The sequence below is a fragment of the Salvelinus sp. IW2-2015 genome, unplaced genomic scaffold (genome assembly GCF_002910315.2).
Source record: "Salvelinus sp. IW2-2015 unplaced genomic scaffold, ASM291031v2 Un_scaffold16450, whole genome shotgun sequence".
NCBI lineage: Eukaryota > Metazoa > Chordata > Actinopteri > Salmoniformes > Salmonidae > Salvelinus > Salvelinus sp. IW2-2015.
The window spans coordinates 140855-158116 of record NW_019957592.1 but is presented as its reverse complement, the minus strand read 5'-3'; the positions used below and the strand labels follow the sequence as shown (position 1 = coordinate 158116).

The 17262-nt window shown below is 41.0% G+C and overlaps 2 protein-coding genes across 5 annotated transcripts in view; both read left to right on the top strand.

Moving 5' to 3' along the window:
- Window positions 1–6393, top strand: part of LOC112080714 (mitogen-activated protein kinase kinase kinase kinase 3) — a 99035-nt gene extending 92642 nt beyond the window's left edge. The window contains exons 26-34 of the mRNA XM_070442672.1: window positions 492–609; window positions 701–759; window positions 1077–1180; window positions 2830–3001; window positions 3175–3243; window positions 3531–3614; window positions 3863–3933; window positions 4073–4128; window positions 4885–6393. Of these exons, the coding sequence (XP_070298773.1) occupies window positions 492–609; window positions 701–759; window positions 1077–1180; window positions 2830–3001; window positions 3175–3243; window positions 3531–3614; window positions 3863–3933; window positions 4073–4128; window positions 4885–4972 (821 nt within the window). The 3' untranslated portion in view covers window positions 4973–6393. The remainder of the gene's footprint in view (window positions 1–491; window positions 610–700; window positions 760–1076; window positions 1181–2829; window positions 3002–3174; window positions 3244–3530; window positions 3615–3862; window positions 3934–4072; window positions 4129–4884) is intronic.
- Window positions 6394–7371: 978 nt separating this feature from the next.
- Window positions 7372–17262, top strand: part of LOC112080716 (son of sevenless homolog 1) — a 73156-nt gene continuing 63265 nt past the window's right edge. For all 4 annotated transcript variants that reach the window (XM_024146557.1, XM_024146556.1, XM_024146555.1 and 1 more), the window contains exon 1: window positions 7372–8394. In XM_024146557.1, the coding sequence (XP_024002325.1) occupies window positions 8308–8394 (87 nt within the window). In that variant the 5' untranslated portion in view covers window positions 7372–8307. The remainder of the gene's footprint in view (window positions 8395–17262) is intronic.

Genomic DNA, 17262 nt, shown 5'->3' with positions numbered 1-17262 from the left:
TCTCCAGACACATCATATAAAATGTACCTTTGGCCGCACACATTTTTTAAAATAGTTTTTTTTATTTAACCTTTATTTAACTAGGCAAGTCAGTTAAGAACAAATTCTTATTTACAATGACGGCCTACCAGGGAACAGTGGGTTAACTGCCTTGTTCAGGGGCAGAACAACAGATTTTTACCTTGTCAGCTCGGGGATTCGATCCAGCAACCTTTCGGTTACTGGCCCAACGCTCTAACCGCTAGGCTACCTGCCTCCCCAATGACAGTGACAGACATTAAAAACATAAACCATAAGCAGCAATATGTCATCAAGAGCATTAGTCTTATTTTATCATTAAATATGCACTCGTAAATATAAATCGTAAATAGTACTTGTCAATACTTGCTTCAGATATACAAGCAGTTAGACACTGTACTGTTTGCGTGAAAATCAAAGATATAATTGCATTCAAAGCATTCAAAAGGTGTGTTCGTTGTGTTTTTTGGCAGGAAAAGCTTCGCAGCTATACTGTCACAATCTGGCGGGTCTGTACGAGCATGCTCGACAGATGCAGAAGCTGCCAATGGCCATCCCCACCCACCGGCTCCCAGACAAAATCATTCCAAGGTAAGAAGATGGCGATGTCTCTGTGTGTAGGAGTTTTCTGTGGGAAGAGTCCCACTTTTCTGACTAAATTCCTTGTTATTGTGGTTTTTAGGAAATTTTCCATCTCCAATAAGATTCCCGACACCAAGGGATGTCAGAAGTGTTGTGTGGGTGAGTAGACATGGACATTCTCTTTTTCTCTCCCCCTCAGTTTTCCCCTCTTTCCACATCCAACCCCTTACTTTCCCACAAGTTGCTACGTCATCTTGCTACAAGATTGAGAGTAGTTGCTACACTACTGTGTTTCTTAGATGCATCACTTCACTACATGTAATAAACACAATACTTCTCCATTCCCCTTATAACCAATTATGACAACAACCTCTTCATCTGAGTACCAATAGTAGAAAGGTCTTTGAAATACATTATTGTGGTCACAGCTTAGTATGATTGACAAAACTGGCTGACTACCAACTATTCCCCCTTAGTGAGAAACCCTTACACAGGCCACAAGTACTTGTGTGGGGCCTTCCAATCCAGTGTGGTCATGTTGGAATGGGTGGAGCCCATGCAGAAGTTCATGCTTATCAAGGTAAGAATTTTTGTRTCTGTGTGCATTTATTTAGCCATCTCTTTGTGTTTGCCAGGCTCACGGTTGACTCTCCAAACCTTTGAGGAGTGCTGAYAGCCCATGTCATAGCTATATGAGGTTTCAACCAAAACAATAAAGCATTGATGGTAGCTATGCTAAGAGCCTCCGGGGAAGATAATCCACAACCTTCCGCTAACTCCTGTCAAATGGAAGTGTTTGAGATATACTAAGAGACATCCCTTTACTTTGTAGCCTACATGCTAATGGMAACACACTTCCCTCTTCCTAAAAACACTGACTTCCCCCTGCCCACTGGCACTGGAGGTGTTTGTGTTTCAGATAAGCATGCTAACCCGCCAACATAAACTAAGCTACCCTTGCTTTGTAACCGACGAGCTAAGGCTTACCCTGTCCTCTCCTAAGAACATTAACTTTCCTCTGCCATGCCCATGGAGGTGTTCGGGTTTGAGATAATCATGCCAACATAGACTGGGCTACCCTTACTTTGTAATCAACAAGCTAATGCTAACTCTAGCCGTCTCCTCCCAAGAACACAATTTTAGATTAGCATGCTAGAGTCTAGACCAGGGAGTTTTTAGGTCAGTCAGGATTGTAGAATTGACCAGGTGCAATTTCTAAATTTGATTGTGCATCAGCAGTTTTTCTCTTATGTCAGTCACTGATAGTCAGTCAATTAGCCCATGTCAGCAAACACATTTTTCGATTGCTAAAGTTTAGCAGCCAGCTACTAAACTTGTTATCGTGATCGAAATACCGGTCGGGGGCCCCATTGATTTTGTAAGTCTCACTTAATCATATTAAAAACTGCAAACATTTCTCTCCACCATATTGAAAAATGTGTACTGTACTGTAACTGTAAAACAACCAATTTTCTTCTCCACCCCATGACAAAATTAGTAGAATTGTAGGAAATTTGTTTTAAAACTGCAAAATCTTCTTTCCACGCCATTGCAAATGTATAGAATTGCAGCAAACTTGCATTAAAACTGCACCACGAAATTAACTCTAAAACTTAAAAAAAATCTCTTGACAGAAGGGGGTCACTCAAGTGTTTTGATGTCAATTAGCCTATCAGAAGCTTCTAAAGCCATGACATCATTTTCTGGAATTTTCCCAGCTGTTTAAAGACACAGTCAATTTAGTGTATGTAAACTTCTGACCCACTGGAATTGTGATACAATGAATTATAAGTGAAATAATCTGTCTGTAAACAATTGTTAGAAAAATGACTTGTGTCATGCACAAAGTAGATGTCCTAACCGACTTGCCAAACCTTTAGTTTGTTAACAAGACATTTGTGGAGTGTTTGAAAAACGAGTTTTAATGACTCCAACCTAAGTGTATTTAACCTTCTGACTTCAACTGTATATCGTACATGTTGTTAATAATACTTTGATTTTAAACCAACCCCGTCTGTTTTTACTTTGTGTTTGCGTACGCACGCATCGGTTTTGTTGGTAAACACCCCACCCGTCTACATGCCTAATGCTAACTCTCCTCTACTCCCAAGAACATTGAATATGAGATTAGCATGCTAACATGCTAGAGTCTAGACCAATGTAGCATGGTGATAATGCTAACCCTCTTTCTAACATTGACATAGCTAATGCTAACCCTGTCTTCCTAAGAACATTGACTTTCCCCTGCCCTGCCCGATGGAGGTGTTTGAGATGCTTGTGGTGCCCGAGCACCAGTACCCCCTCATCTGTATGGGCGTCAGCAAGGGCACGGAGCTCAACCAGGTGGTACGCTTTGAGACGCTGGATCCCAACACCGCTTGCCCCTGGCTCAAAGAGTCCGGTAAGGTCTCATTCAAAGACTGACCTTGACTCCTCATTGACATAGATAGCCTTGACACAACTCTAGAGAAAATATAGTCCTATTTGATTCCATTCATAATGGAAAATGTTTGACGCTAATAAAGCAACAGATTAAATGGTTAGTTGACGTTTTTATGTTTTATCTCCTCCTAGACACTCCACAGACCTGTGTTATCCATGTGACTCAACTGGAAAGAGACACCATTCTTGTCTGCCTGGATCGTGAGTCTAGCAGCATGTCTTGGCTATCCAAAAATCTGATTTGCATTGTAATATTATCTATGTAGATTATACATGCATTGTACGTTCATTGTATGCATTTCTAATAACATTATGACAATATATTAACAGTGTATCATGTTTTATCACTGAGYGGTCCTTTAAAAAAGATGGAGGGAAACTCACCGCAATAGCCACCAATGTGTTGCACCCCGCCTGGGTGGACGGCAGCCATTTTGTGCCTGGATGTCTTCAGTTTCTTGTAATAGCATCATTGTTTAACTCCTCAGGGTCCATTAAGATTGTGAATCTGCAGGGGAGGCTGAAGTCCAGTAAGAAGCTTTCAGCTGAGCTGACGTTTAATTTCCAATTGAGTCGATAGGTAATCGCCCTTGACCCCTTTGCTAGAGTTTAGCCAACACAACACACACACACACACACACACACACACACACACACACACACACACACACACACACACACACACACACACACACACACACACACATGTATCAACAGCTATAGAATGGAGAGCAGATATCACAGTCATGTTATGATGAATGACGTTCTGGTAAAATAATAACATTTTTATATGGTATGTTAACATCCATCTTTTCCACAGTCTGCCTTCAAGACAGTGTTCTGGCTTTCTGGAGACATGGCATGCAAGGACGGAGTTTCAAATCTAATGAGGCAAGTTGTGTCAATGCCCCGGCTGATGCAATAACTGTATATAACAATAGTATTTGAACTGTTTATTGTTGTTGTAATATGATGACTATGATAATGACTGCGATGACGTGAATATATATCCTGTCCATATTCCCACCAGATTACACAGGAGATTTCCGACAACACCAGGATATTCCGACTCCTAGGATCAGACAGGTGAGAAATCCATTTTTAGATTGAGGCTAAATCCGTTTAGCAGGGATCATCAACTAGATTCAGCCTCAGGACTATTTTTTGGGGGGGGGGGGTTGGATGGTCAGGGGCCCAGAAAATAATCAGAAAGAATTTGTGAACTGAATTGACCGCAAGAAGCCCAAATGGATAGAATTGTGACTAAAACAAATCATGTCAAACCTTGCTTACATTTGTATACGATCACATACTGTATGTCTCTCTATTATGCGTGGGAATACTTTGGAACAGATTTCCAAAATTAAAATCACTTGGAGCTGATTTGCTGGTGTTTTTACAGTCTTTTATGTCCGACAATAAAACAATAACACATTTAAAATAAAATAAATMTTTTATTTTTGCTCAGAAAACTTGCAAATAAAATCACCACCATTTGGGGAACTCTGTGTTTAGTGTTGTGGATACAAATTCATTTTGAGACCTCTGCTGACATGGGTACGAATCCCCTCTGTCCTTTTCATCTATCTGTTCCTCTACACATATCTCCCTCATTTCTGAATGTGCTGTCAAATTAATAAATAAAAATATGCAAGGTAAATATATTTTTAAGTGCCTCGATTATTGCCTGTAATAGCTATGGTGGCGTTCCAGATCTTATTTTTTGCAGTCGCATCTCARAAGATTGCTATATCGTATTCATGTAGTTCATTTTATTTCTATCTGCAACATTCAGAACATTTCACATCACTGAATATACCCCTGTTGTACCTTTGATTGCAGGGTTGTGGTGCTGGAGAGCAGACCTACAGACAACCCTACAGCACACAGCAACCTATACATCCTGGCTGGACACGAGAACAGTTACTAACCACCCTGCACTCTGGGAACCAGGGTATGGTTCAGTAGGCATAACACTTTCTGAAACGGAGTGATACAGGGATGTACAGTCTGAACCTGTCCAATAAGAAACCTTAGTTTCATTGTCAGTTGCAAAACATTTTTCCATTGTATGCCTTAATGAACATGGCCCAGGATTGGTTTCAGTTACATTTTAAGAGGTTATAAATCTGAATGAAATTCATTCATTGAAAATTGCAATTAGGTTTATTTTTCTATTCATAAATTGGAATTCATGTCCTGAAATTAAACTATGGAACTGACCCCATCCCTGATGGGAACAGACTATGATGAGGAGGACATGTCTAACTCTGCATCTGAGACCAAGGAGTTGCAATCGGACCATTCATCGAGCAAGCGACCTTGGATGTGTCCGGTTTTTAATTGAACCTTATGATTTGAATTGAAAGTCGACATTTATAGTAACACAAACCCACATTCCTGGATATCACACTATTTCAGTATTGACCAACTTCTGAGAGCATGCATCCTTACCTAACAAGTGCTTGACCGATGTGTTTGTAATTAATGTAAATAGAATATTGAGGTTGTACACTATAAGTATGTCATGTAGATAACCATGCTGCATATATTTTGTACAGTTGCCCCCCAACTTCAGAGATATAAAGAGTTGTTGCCTAATCAATGTGGGGTACTACTTTTAAGGGCTTGTCAACTAATGTAATTTTACAAAACAGTGGTAGGATGTCAAAGAGCAAAGTGTCTGTTCATTTTGATCATGCGTTGCCTTTTTTTAATATGTTAGACTCATTTTGATATGAAGCCATATGCAATGTCATTTTATTTTCCCACACTTTAATTCAAACCCCATAGAAAGTTGTCAATACTCAGATATGCACTGGTTGTGAAATTTGCACATAGGTGTACGCAGTAAAACACTTTATTCTTACATTTAAGGTATGGTTAAGTTGTGCTTATAACAAAGTATCTGCACGAGTGCATTAGAATACATCATACTACACACTTTAGATGTAAACTCAGACAAATTTAACCAGGCAATATAAGGTTTATTTTTTACATACATGCCAAGCTATTGTTAAAACTGCATTCAAACTGAAGAGACTCTGGGCAGTTGTACCATCTTAGAATCCTTTTCCTTATGGTGGCCAATGAGTTGAAWGTTGAATGTTTGCTAAATTGCATTGTTCATAGTATGGGGCCAAATTGAACACGTAACACTAAATGTCCCTTGCTGACTCCATGTAGCTTATACAACTAAAGGAGGGTATGATGAAGTACAAGGATTTTCTGACTTGGTTTCTTTCCATATTGCTTTTGTGTCATGTAAATACAGTAAAAATAAAATTGCTTCATTGTGCCTGTACAACTGCTAATATTCGAACATGTTACATATTAAACATTTTAACTCACGATGGGCTAAATTGATTGACTGATGAGCCATAGGAAGCCTGTTTTTTTTTTCTCCAAAATTTTAGACGGTGTGATGAAGTATAAGGATCTTCTCACTTGGTTTCTTTCCATATTGCTTTTGTTTCATGTAAATACTGTAAAATAAAATTGCTTAATTTCGCCTGTACAACTGCTATATTTGGACATGTTACATATTAAACATTTTAACTCGTGAAGGGATACATTGATTGACTGATGAGCTATAGAAATAAAATAAAAAATTATATWAAAAAATAAGAAAGCCTAATGTTTTTCTGTCTGATATTTTAGTGGTTATATCTATTTTTAAGCCTATTAAACMTATGGAATAATTTCTGCCAAGATGTAGATGTGTATTTTGAACATTGGGAATACTTACTATACCATGAACTGCTCCACCCAGTTAGTTCGTGGAGGTGTCTGCTTTGGGAAGTCTCCACAAAAAGATGAATACTTTCCATTATGTTTTCTCTGGGCTCTGTTAGTCAAGTCTGCGACCTCACCGCGTGCGCACAAAACTAGCACTAGTTCACATGCATCGTTGGTATGTTGTAAATTTCATGTTTTAACATCACATTGCACAAGTACAGTGAAATGCCTTTCTTGCAAACCCAACAACGCAATAATCCAGAACAAYGTATTACTAGTAAAAAGCACAAGATAAATAATAAAAAAATACACCAAGTAATTAAGTAAGCATACTAAAAACGGATTTTAAAAAAAATGTGCAGGGATACTGGAATGACGGAGGTAGATATGTTTGGAGGTAATGTGACTAGGCACATTGAGTTTGCAATGGTTTCAATTGATCTTTTTCATCAAACGATATTTTTCATGCTATCGTTTAATCAATTACTAATCTCGGTTTATCCAGATTGTATACAGATCTGCGAATGTGGGCAGGCGCGATGATTATCGAAAACAAGCCCTAACGACGTCATTAGCTATCATCTGCGCCTGTGCAATTCTTCAACCAGCAACTGCACCCGACCCGAGTCATAACAATCGTCTAAATAAATAATTTTGACCAAAGGTAAACTGGTAATTAAAGCCAGCCTTTGCATGGATTCTTTGGTTTTCGCGATAACCAAACAAAAAGATAAATATTCTGGAGACATGTTTTGGAAATGATAAATTCATGGAGGATAACACGGTTATCAATATCCACCCTGCCGAAGATTCGGTGAAAATGGGCGATTAATGTACCGAAGAGTTTTTTTATGCCCAAAATATAGGGAATGATTCAACTGGCCGAAAAGGACGAACAGTATCGCATTTCCCGAAACGTGAAGTGACACATTCACTCCCAAGTTGGATACTAGCTAGTCAGCTACGCCACTGTCCACATATTGCTAGTTAGTTCATCACGACTGCCAACCATCTTCCGATTCGGATCGATCRGCTACGGCTAGTAACATCACCAKCTCGGCTGCTAGCTAGCTACTACTAGCTTGCTAAATTAGTTAGGCTAACGTTTGTTGCCACCAACAACGTAARTTCGGAACTTGGAATAATTTCCATCTGCCAACGCAACGCAAGCTTGCTAGTTAGCGTTTGAAGTATCTTTGGTTTCGTGAATTTTAGCTCTTTTAAACTCTCGGTGTCCGAAAGAGCAAGCCTGCTAGCTAACGATAGCTACTTGTTTCGGCAGCTGGAGACGGCTAACTAGCAGCTATCAACATCTGTACACTGCCGATGCAATGGTCGCATTGCTAACTGTTTTGGTAGAGGAATGCTCATTTGGTGGATATTCTGAGGCAGCGGGCCGCACAGAATATTGCACCTCTCAGTTCCAACCACAGGCCACACTATATACTGTTTTGATGTGAAAAGTGGCCGTGAACACACATCGCTCACTGGCTGCAAGATAGCGCACGAAGACCGGCAGCTGAAGCCATGCAAGCGGCCCAGGTTCAGTACGACTTTTTCAGCGAGGAGAACGCACCGAAATGGCGGGGGCTATTGGTACCCTCCCTGAACAAGGTAAGCTAGGAAGTTGGCAGGTGCCAAGCGAACAAATTAACGTTAGACGGCGAGGGTATACATTACAAGCAAAGTGGCTATTATTAGCTAGTCAGCTAACGTTAATTAGCTACCTTAAACTGTGTTGTCTTGTAGGAATTGATTTTTGCCACATTTAATGGTGCCACGTCAAAACACACCATGTTGCCAGTGACACATGGTTTGGTTGGTCAAATCACATTTTATTGGGTGCGACATGTATTTAGCATATGTTATTGCGGGTGTAGCGAGATGATTGTGTGTGCTAATAGTACCAAGATAACATTGTATTTCGACTACTGTTAGCTGCCCCCCGCTCATTATTGGGGTGCACCCGTGGGGACGCGATGCTTCTATATGACACAGCCCTATGTTTGACTCAAATGGTTTTGTTTGATTCCCACACCTAAACTCGAACGTCACTAGTTCCCCATCCATTACACCATTCCTAAAAATGTCCCATTTTATCTGTATCTGCTATCTCAGCGTCACTGTATGCACATCTTGTCCACAGTGTCAGTTTGAGTGTGACGGAACTGGAAGCTTCTGTGGGGGAGGACGCTGTCACGCTCACGGAACGTCGTTCCCCCTCGACAAAACTGCATCACTTTTTCCTAAGCTAAGGGGTCCATAGTAACGTTGAAACTGGGCCCTCAATTTCAGACATAGAATAAATAAAGTACTTGCTAGCAGCAACCCTGAATATYGTAGTACTAATCATCATCATAAAACGAGTCATTTGTTTGTTCTTGTCCCTGAAAGCAGTTTTGGAAATTCTATGTTGGTGGAAGTGATGGTGGACTGTCATAGCTTATCCATGACCAATCAATGACTATTTGACCATTTACATGGACAACATCATTAACACTACAGAAGTTGTTGCTAGATTAGTCATATGTATCTTTTTATATTGTTGTTGTGATACTCTGCTTTACTCTACCTCCTACCAAAGAAAATAAGAACATCAAATTGCACACCTAGACTTGCCAGGTATTTGAAGAGAAATTTGGTTTTGAAACATTACATGGGTCACAGCTCATCAAGATTGACTCGGGCACCTTTTTTCAAGTAGGTTCTGACTCACTCGATATTTTGGGACACCCTCATATAGTCTCATGAAGGTGGTGGCCATGTTTTTGCCGATTTACAGACTCGCTGCTGAGTGAAATTGTTGTTGTTGATCAAACAAACCCATATCAGCCTTTGGGGTGGTTTGAAATAACATGTCTGATGTGGGCAAATTTTTGTGACACCACACACGTTACCTTGGTCTACACAGAGTGTACACTGACTAGCACCTCTCTGGTTTGCCTGTGTGTGTTGGTAAATAGAGGCCTATAGCTGGCGTGAGGCGATTAGGGTGGGGTTTTTCAGCAAGATGCTGCAAGCAGGGGAATGCCGAGTCAGTGAACTTCAGTCACAGCTCTCAAGTGAGATGTTACAATGACAGTTGAGCAAATTGTTTATTTAAAAAAAAAACGTATAAAAAAAAATAAAGAATCACCCCAGTGCATTCTTAAGATGAGTGTTGTCAATGACTAGCATATATTTAGTTCACGGCAGCCTAGGCCTTGCCCAAGTTTGGGCACTGTAACATTCTTAAATAAAACCACTCCAGACCAACCAATTTAGGCCTAAACAGAAAAACTATTAGGCCTATATAATGGTAGTAGTCAAGGTGAAAGGACACCTGAATAACAAACACAATAAGTATCCCAATTTACAATGGGAGTTTGACATGAAGGGGTAGGCTCAGCCTAAGCCCAGCCTAAGCCCCTCTGTGTCACGTTAGACCAGAGGTAGTGATCAGGAGAAGTGAATGCTAAGAAGAACTGGAAGAATCAGAACAATACTTAAACAGTAGGTTAATAATACCGACACTGAATTCTAGCCTACTGAAAGTTAAACATCCTAATGGACCAGCTAGAACTGAATTATGTAATGATAGTGTGCCGCTTGATATGAATCTGGAAATGAAAATGACCTTTGACATGCCTCGGTTAATCTTTTAGCTAACGCTGCAGAAACGGTATACTGTGAATTATGTTGAGAAKTTGGTCTTATGTGGGAGATTGAATGAACTGTGGAGGAATGCCGCAGAAGTCTTTGCTCGAGTTCTCACTTTTGGATGACTGGCACATGTGGAATCCCAACGAGGGGGGATGGCCTCTGCATTCCTGTTGTGTGTAGACTGGCAAGGGCCGGCAAATGCCAAAGTGCGATGATGCCGTAGCAATGCAACGCCACAGGCATGGCAGGAATGTAGCCCAATGCATGAGGTCAGAGCAAGTCAGCCCTCGCAGAAAACAGGAGTGAGAGACAACGAAGGGGAGGTTATAGCCCCAGTGGGTCGCCTTAAGGACATTTTTGCGACAAACTTTTACTCCCTTCTCCTCCAAACCACCCCCATTGGATCCCTCAAGTGTTGCTTTCCCCGCTCAAGCTGTGTCAACAAGTCTAGGAGAGGTTATGGAAGACTTCAAAAGAGCCCCATGGCAAGACCAGCTTCTCCTCATTGAGCCGTTCAAAGTTGACACCCTCTGTTCACCCTATTGATTTAGCCATTGGCCTATTGGCTTCAAAAAAATTGTTACATTTGTCTGGAATGTGCTGGCACAGGGAACTGAGAGGATTTGAAAACGTGCATGCGCTCCAGTGGATGAGCATTGTTCAGGTTTCTGCTGTGGAATGAAATGGGGAAATCGGTTTGTTTTGTCATGCCATTTAAAAATATATATTTTCTCCATGGTTCACTGCTCAAGACATTTTGGCCTGCTTTGCCAAAGCCAAAATTCCAGGTTTGCCAGCCCTGCCAGGAAAAGCTTTGTCAAGAGCAAGCCCTCATTTTAGCCTCCCCACACATTTCCAATGGAGTGAGTTYGCAAAGTCTTTGAAGTTCTCTGCTGGAATTTTTGAACTTTATTCACAGAGTAATTTGTTCATTTTGTGGGGAGAAGTTGTGGTCAGGTTTTTTAAATATTTTTAAACAGCTGTAGTCTGTAGAATAGCCCTTAATATTCTCCCAGCCCTGCTAAACATCAATGGACATAATCTTAAATTGGGGATGGAAAATGTCACACTGATTCTTCCATATGTACTTACAAAGACTTTTCACATTACAATGGCATTAACATCCAAACATACTGCATCTTGCCTCTACTCTTCGGCGATAATCAATCAAATGAATCAGTTTAGCTGCAATAATAACAATTTTCAAACCGATCCAAATGTAGCTTGCATCTGGTCATAAAATCAATTAAAACTTCACGAATCACCCATTCACAATTTTTGGGGAGTTGTATTATATTCTTTCTACCTTCCGAAACTACCTCATCTTTTGTGACAACTGATGTGTCCTCTCCTTCAGTGTCGAACTGCGTGTGACTGTTGACAGTCATTGATCTACAAGTCATTTTGCATGCTGAACAACCCCAGACATCATCAGTAGCCTAGGCGAACTGTGCTCAGCTTTGGGCGCTGACCAACATGGGGTAGGCGGTAAGTTCYTGATATTGCACATCTGCTCGGCACCTTCAGCATTCAAATAGTAAAATGGCTTGCATGATATTAGGCTTTATTAGTTGAGTAAAAATCTGTGTTTGCTGGGTATTGTTGTCTATGCACGGTTGAAAATTGTGTTTTAGGGGAATACAAGTAAGCTACCRGAGACAACTCATCTGGATTTACCTGCCGAACAGTGCTTAAAATAGATTTGATTTTGATTGTTCAGGTTCACCATCAGCAATAGTTTTGTCTGTATATGGTCATTTTTATATATAAAGGGTAAAGTTGATCATTTCATAACGAGGACCACAATCCTTTTTGCGAGGTGCCCTGCATGGTTGAAGCGAGAGAAGAAAATGTCACTGTAAAAACTTCAAAATGGTCAAAACCATTAGATTTTGAGATGGGGTGAAATCCAAAGTATTGCTATGTCATAGCTAATTTGTAAACGATAAATATTGATACAATACTAGCTCAAACAATTAATCCACTAATTAACTTGTCATTTTAGCAGGTGGTGATTTTAGTAGTGAGGTTGACAGAAAACAGGCTCCATTGCCCCCCCCCCCCAAATATGATAGTGGTAGTGGGGTGGTAGATGCCTAGTCTCCCTTATGGCTCAGCTCAGGTGCCTACATAGTACACCATAGACATACATCATTTACACACGGACACACACACCCATAAATCAGCTCAGACAGATCCAGCTCAGGGAGGCCCAGCTCATGAGTTCCATCAGCAGATTTTTATTTAGAATTGAAAATGAATGTGTTTATACAACAAATGTTAGTGCGTCAAACCGAATTGCATTGATTCGTTCTCCAATCAAACCGAATCGTTTCAAACTAAAAAGTATCGTTCCCGTATGGGAAAGATGCACATCCCTACTATTTGCATGTCGTGCCATGCAGGCCCGCACTGGCTGGGGTTCCTGGGAATGAAATTCCTGGCATTGCTTTGGGTTAGTCTGGCATGCAGGAACCAGGGCCTTCTCTCCACCACACCTACCTGCCTGGGACGTGCAGCTCCGGCCCAGATTCCTTCTGCTCTTTAACCCCTTTTCATAAACCCTTAGCCCCTTCTCACATAATTCGCACAGACCTGACAGGACCTGGACAGGTGAAAGCAATATGGTGGAAGTGCTATTGGAGAGCTAGGTTGCAGATTAGGAGATCTGTCTGGTCCCTTCAGTTCTGTTAAGACTCTTGACGAAAGGGCTATGGGCAAGGGTTGGGGACCGGATTTGAGCTGGGATTGAGGGAGGAGCACCTGGGTACACCAGTTTAGTTGTCATCGGCAACCTCTGGGCCAAGAGGGACACAGGATCAGGTGAAGAGGTCATGTGGGGCTAGGGCTCACAAGGCCACCTTGCACATCTGGAGCCAATTAACTTGAGCTTGAATCGTCATCAACAAACTTGATTCACATGATCAGCAGCTTACTCTGGATTTGAGACTCCCATGCTTCCTTTTAGAATGACACTCAGTCCACGCATAACCTGGGGTTGGAGAGTGACCTTGGATTTGCAACCAAGTATTTCATTCTACTCTTTACTTGATGTTGTCTATCAGAGGACCACACTGCTCTACTACACATATCTGGAGGTGAGGACACTGCTCGAAGAACAAGGCTTGAAGAACATTTAAAACACAACACTGAGTTGAAGTCCACCTTAGGCATTGTTTCTGTGGGGGAGCATTGAGTTGGCCCCCAATTTTCAGTTGGAATAATGAGCCTTTCTTCCAATTTTTCTGGGAGTTTCCCATAAACCTATACTCCATATATTATCTTGTGTGTGCAGATTTTATTTGCAACTCATTTATTCAGATTATTACCTTATTATAATGGGTTTTAAGACTTGTTTTCATTTTTTGGTTTATTCATCATTTGCCTTCACAAGGAGGCAGAGCAAAGGAAGAAGTCTGATCAAACGGTCTAAAGAATTGCAGCATGCAATTTTCCATCTACAAGCAGAGCTTTCTAGTCAATCTTCCAGTTTTTTCCCCCATTGGCAATCATGATGTAGCCTAACCACGAGCCTTGTGTCAGGCTAGGCTACATCTTTTACATTATCTCAGGACCTCCTGTTAGACCTTGATCGTTCCCCACTCAAAACACACTTCTGAAAGCACCTACGTACAGTGGGGAGAACAAGTATTTGATACACTGCCGATTTTGCAGGTTTTCCTACTTACAAAGCATGTAGAGGTCTGTAATTTTTATCATAGGTACACTTCAACTGTGAGAGACGGAATCTAAAACAAAAGTCCAGAAAATCACATGGTATGATTTTTAAGTCATTAATTAGCATTTTATTGCATGCCATAAGTATTTGATCACCTACCAACCAGTAAGAATTCCGTCTCTCACAGACCTGTTAGTTTTTCTTTAAGAAGCCCTCCTGTTCTCCACTCATTACCTATGATACAAATTACAGACCTCTACACGCTTTGTAAGTAGGAAAACCTGCAAAATCGGCAGTGTATCAAATACTTGTTCTCCCCACTGTATATGCCCACGACAGATGAATACCTCTGTGCGTTACGACGCGAGGAAAGGTAGGTAGGTGTGTGTTAGTCACGGTCGTTACAGTTTAAGATGAGGGAGGATGATCTTTGTTTATGAGCATTGTCTTCTTTCAATTACAGCATAGTGGATGACTCGTTCATGTTCCATTCACCCAGCTCAATGTAACGCCCAGCTCAATGTAACACCCAGCTCAATCTAACGTCGATAGTTTTAGGCTCATATGCTACTCACATTTTCCCTGTACCAATCATGAGATTGCTTCAACCTAGCCTATGTTTGAAAGTTTACATTGTAGGTGCACCGGTCGAGAGAATTTTGAGTAATCAAGGTGCGAGACAGTGACTCAATACCGCCTTGCACACTCTTGCCTGCATCTAGCTGATATAGGGTGTAATCATTAGTCCAACAGTTATAAATTAGTTTCTATTGTACAAATTCAGGTATGTTCATCCCGCTTCCGTTTTAAGGAATGTTTTTCAACCGACTCGGCGGGTTCAATACACCCCTGATCAGACACAGTTCACATTCATAGCAGCCACCAGAAAAATAGCATGCTCACTTTGCTCGTTGTATATATAATTCCTTCTCGCAACTATCGATGCGCTTTCCTCCTATCACCTTTTCCCGTCGCGTGTGGACTTCATTGCACAACACATCAGCTGTCTGGACCAGGCGAAAAAACATTTCCAAGCCAAACCTTCATATCAGGACCACTGGCCGCTATACACAGCCTACATCGTTGTCCCGTCATAGTCAACACAGCTACGAGAACTAACGTGTTAGTAAACCGGCTACAATCATGCAGTACAATGTACAGTCAGAAAGCAGTTTAGCAGTTACAACGGCGGGCCCCGGTGGCAATAAATTAATAAAACCAAAAGCTTGACTTGGAAGAGTTCCAGTGTTGGATAGCCAGCTAGCTAACATGGCATCCCTCTGTTTGAGTAGGCTAAACTAGCTAGCTACATTCAATAGCTAAGTGAAAGTTWAAAAAAAAAACATACAACCTTATATCTCACTCTTGCTTCTCCTTAATTTAGGAAGAAATTGATGTTCAAAACTGTTCAACTGTCTTTCTCGCTCTGAGTCAACTACTCACCACATTTTATGCACTTCAGTGCTAGCTAGCTGTAGCTTATTTTTTCAGTACTAGAGTCATTCTCTGATCCTTTCATTGGGAGGACAACATGTCAGTTCATGCTGCAAGAGCTCTGATAGTTTGGAGGACGTCCTCAGGAAGTTGTCATAATGACTGTGTAAGTAAATGGAAGTTGTGAGAACCATGAGTCTCCTAGGTTTTGTATTGAAGTCATTGTACCAAGAGGAGGATGGAAGCTATCTGTCCTCCAGCTACACCACGGTGCTACACTACAGAGTACTGTTGAGGCTACTGTAGACCTTCACTGCAAGATGGTTTGTTTTAATTAATTATTTGGTGAGGTGAATATATTTAGTATAGTTTTATTTCTATTAAATTCACTGAGGATGGTCCTCCTCTGAGGAGCTGTGTGTGTGTGTAAAATGGAGGCATTAGAGAACATTCAGGCTTTATAGACCCAGTACAGCAACCTCTGTATTTCCATAGAAGATGGGTGTTTCCTTTGCCTTGTGATGGGAGAAGATTGCACTTAAGCTGCAGTATGATTTTCGCCACGTTCCGATTCTCTGCCTTTCTATCTGAAGTTTTGTCACTTGCTCACTACCTTGTTGAATTGGTGTTTGTCATGGGCTCGAATTGGTTTCCACCGTATGTCTTGCTCCAGTGAAGTGTCAAGCGTGTGCAAAGCTGTCATCAAGGCAAAGGGTGGCTACTTTGATGAATCTCAAATATATTTAGATTTGTTTAACACCTTTTTTGGTTACTACATGATTCCATATGCGTTATTTCATAGTTTTGATGTCTTCACTGTTATTCTACAATGTAGAAAATAGTCAAAACAAAGAAAAACCCTTGAATGAGTAGGTGTGTAAACTTTACTGGTACTGTATGTATTTTGGAGTTTGTATTTAGTATTTTATTTTAATTGTTGGACATAAATGACTGTTAACAGCAGGAAATCAGCTCCAAGTGATTTTAATTTAGGTAACTGCTCCAAAGTATTCCCGTGCCTAATAGAGAGATGCGTGTAATTGCATACAAATGTAAGCAAGGTTTGAAATGTATTGTTTTAGTCAAATACATCTATTTGGGCTTCTTGCGGTCAATTTGCAGTCTCCAAATAATTAGTAATTATATGTTGAAAAAATCTAAATGATCCCTGCTGTAGTTTATAGTCCCCTCTTTACTTACCTCCCTTTCATTTTGCTTTTCACGCCATCTGTGCCTTTTTGCTTTTATTCACTCTGCACCATTTTTAGCGATCAGTTTACTATTTTATGCAGTCTCTCCCTCAAAATGAAATGGCATATTCATAGAAATAGTTTTACTTTCTATTTCTAAGGTCTCCATCTTAATACCATCTGACCTCAGTTCCAAAACACCCTCTCTCGCTCACACTCACACTCTCTCCCTTTGTAACTCTCCCTCCCTCTCTGCCTCTGAAGAGCTGCCAAGTTGAGTAGAGACCGTGCCCTCTCTAAGATGGGGGGGGGGGGTGGAGTAGAGACTCTCAGAGCTTGCTTAGTCATGCTCTGATAGGAGGCCTCGGCTGGCGAGGCGAACTGAGGAGACCGGAGTGTCTATGCTGTGCTCTCGTCACTGGGCTCAGTCAGTTACCAAGGGACACAGCGTTAGAGGCAGTAGTCCCACTCCACGAGCTACAACCGCAAACGTATGCTTATTCCAATCTAAACTCAAGTAGCCTAATTGTGTACTTT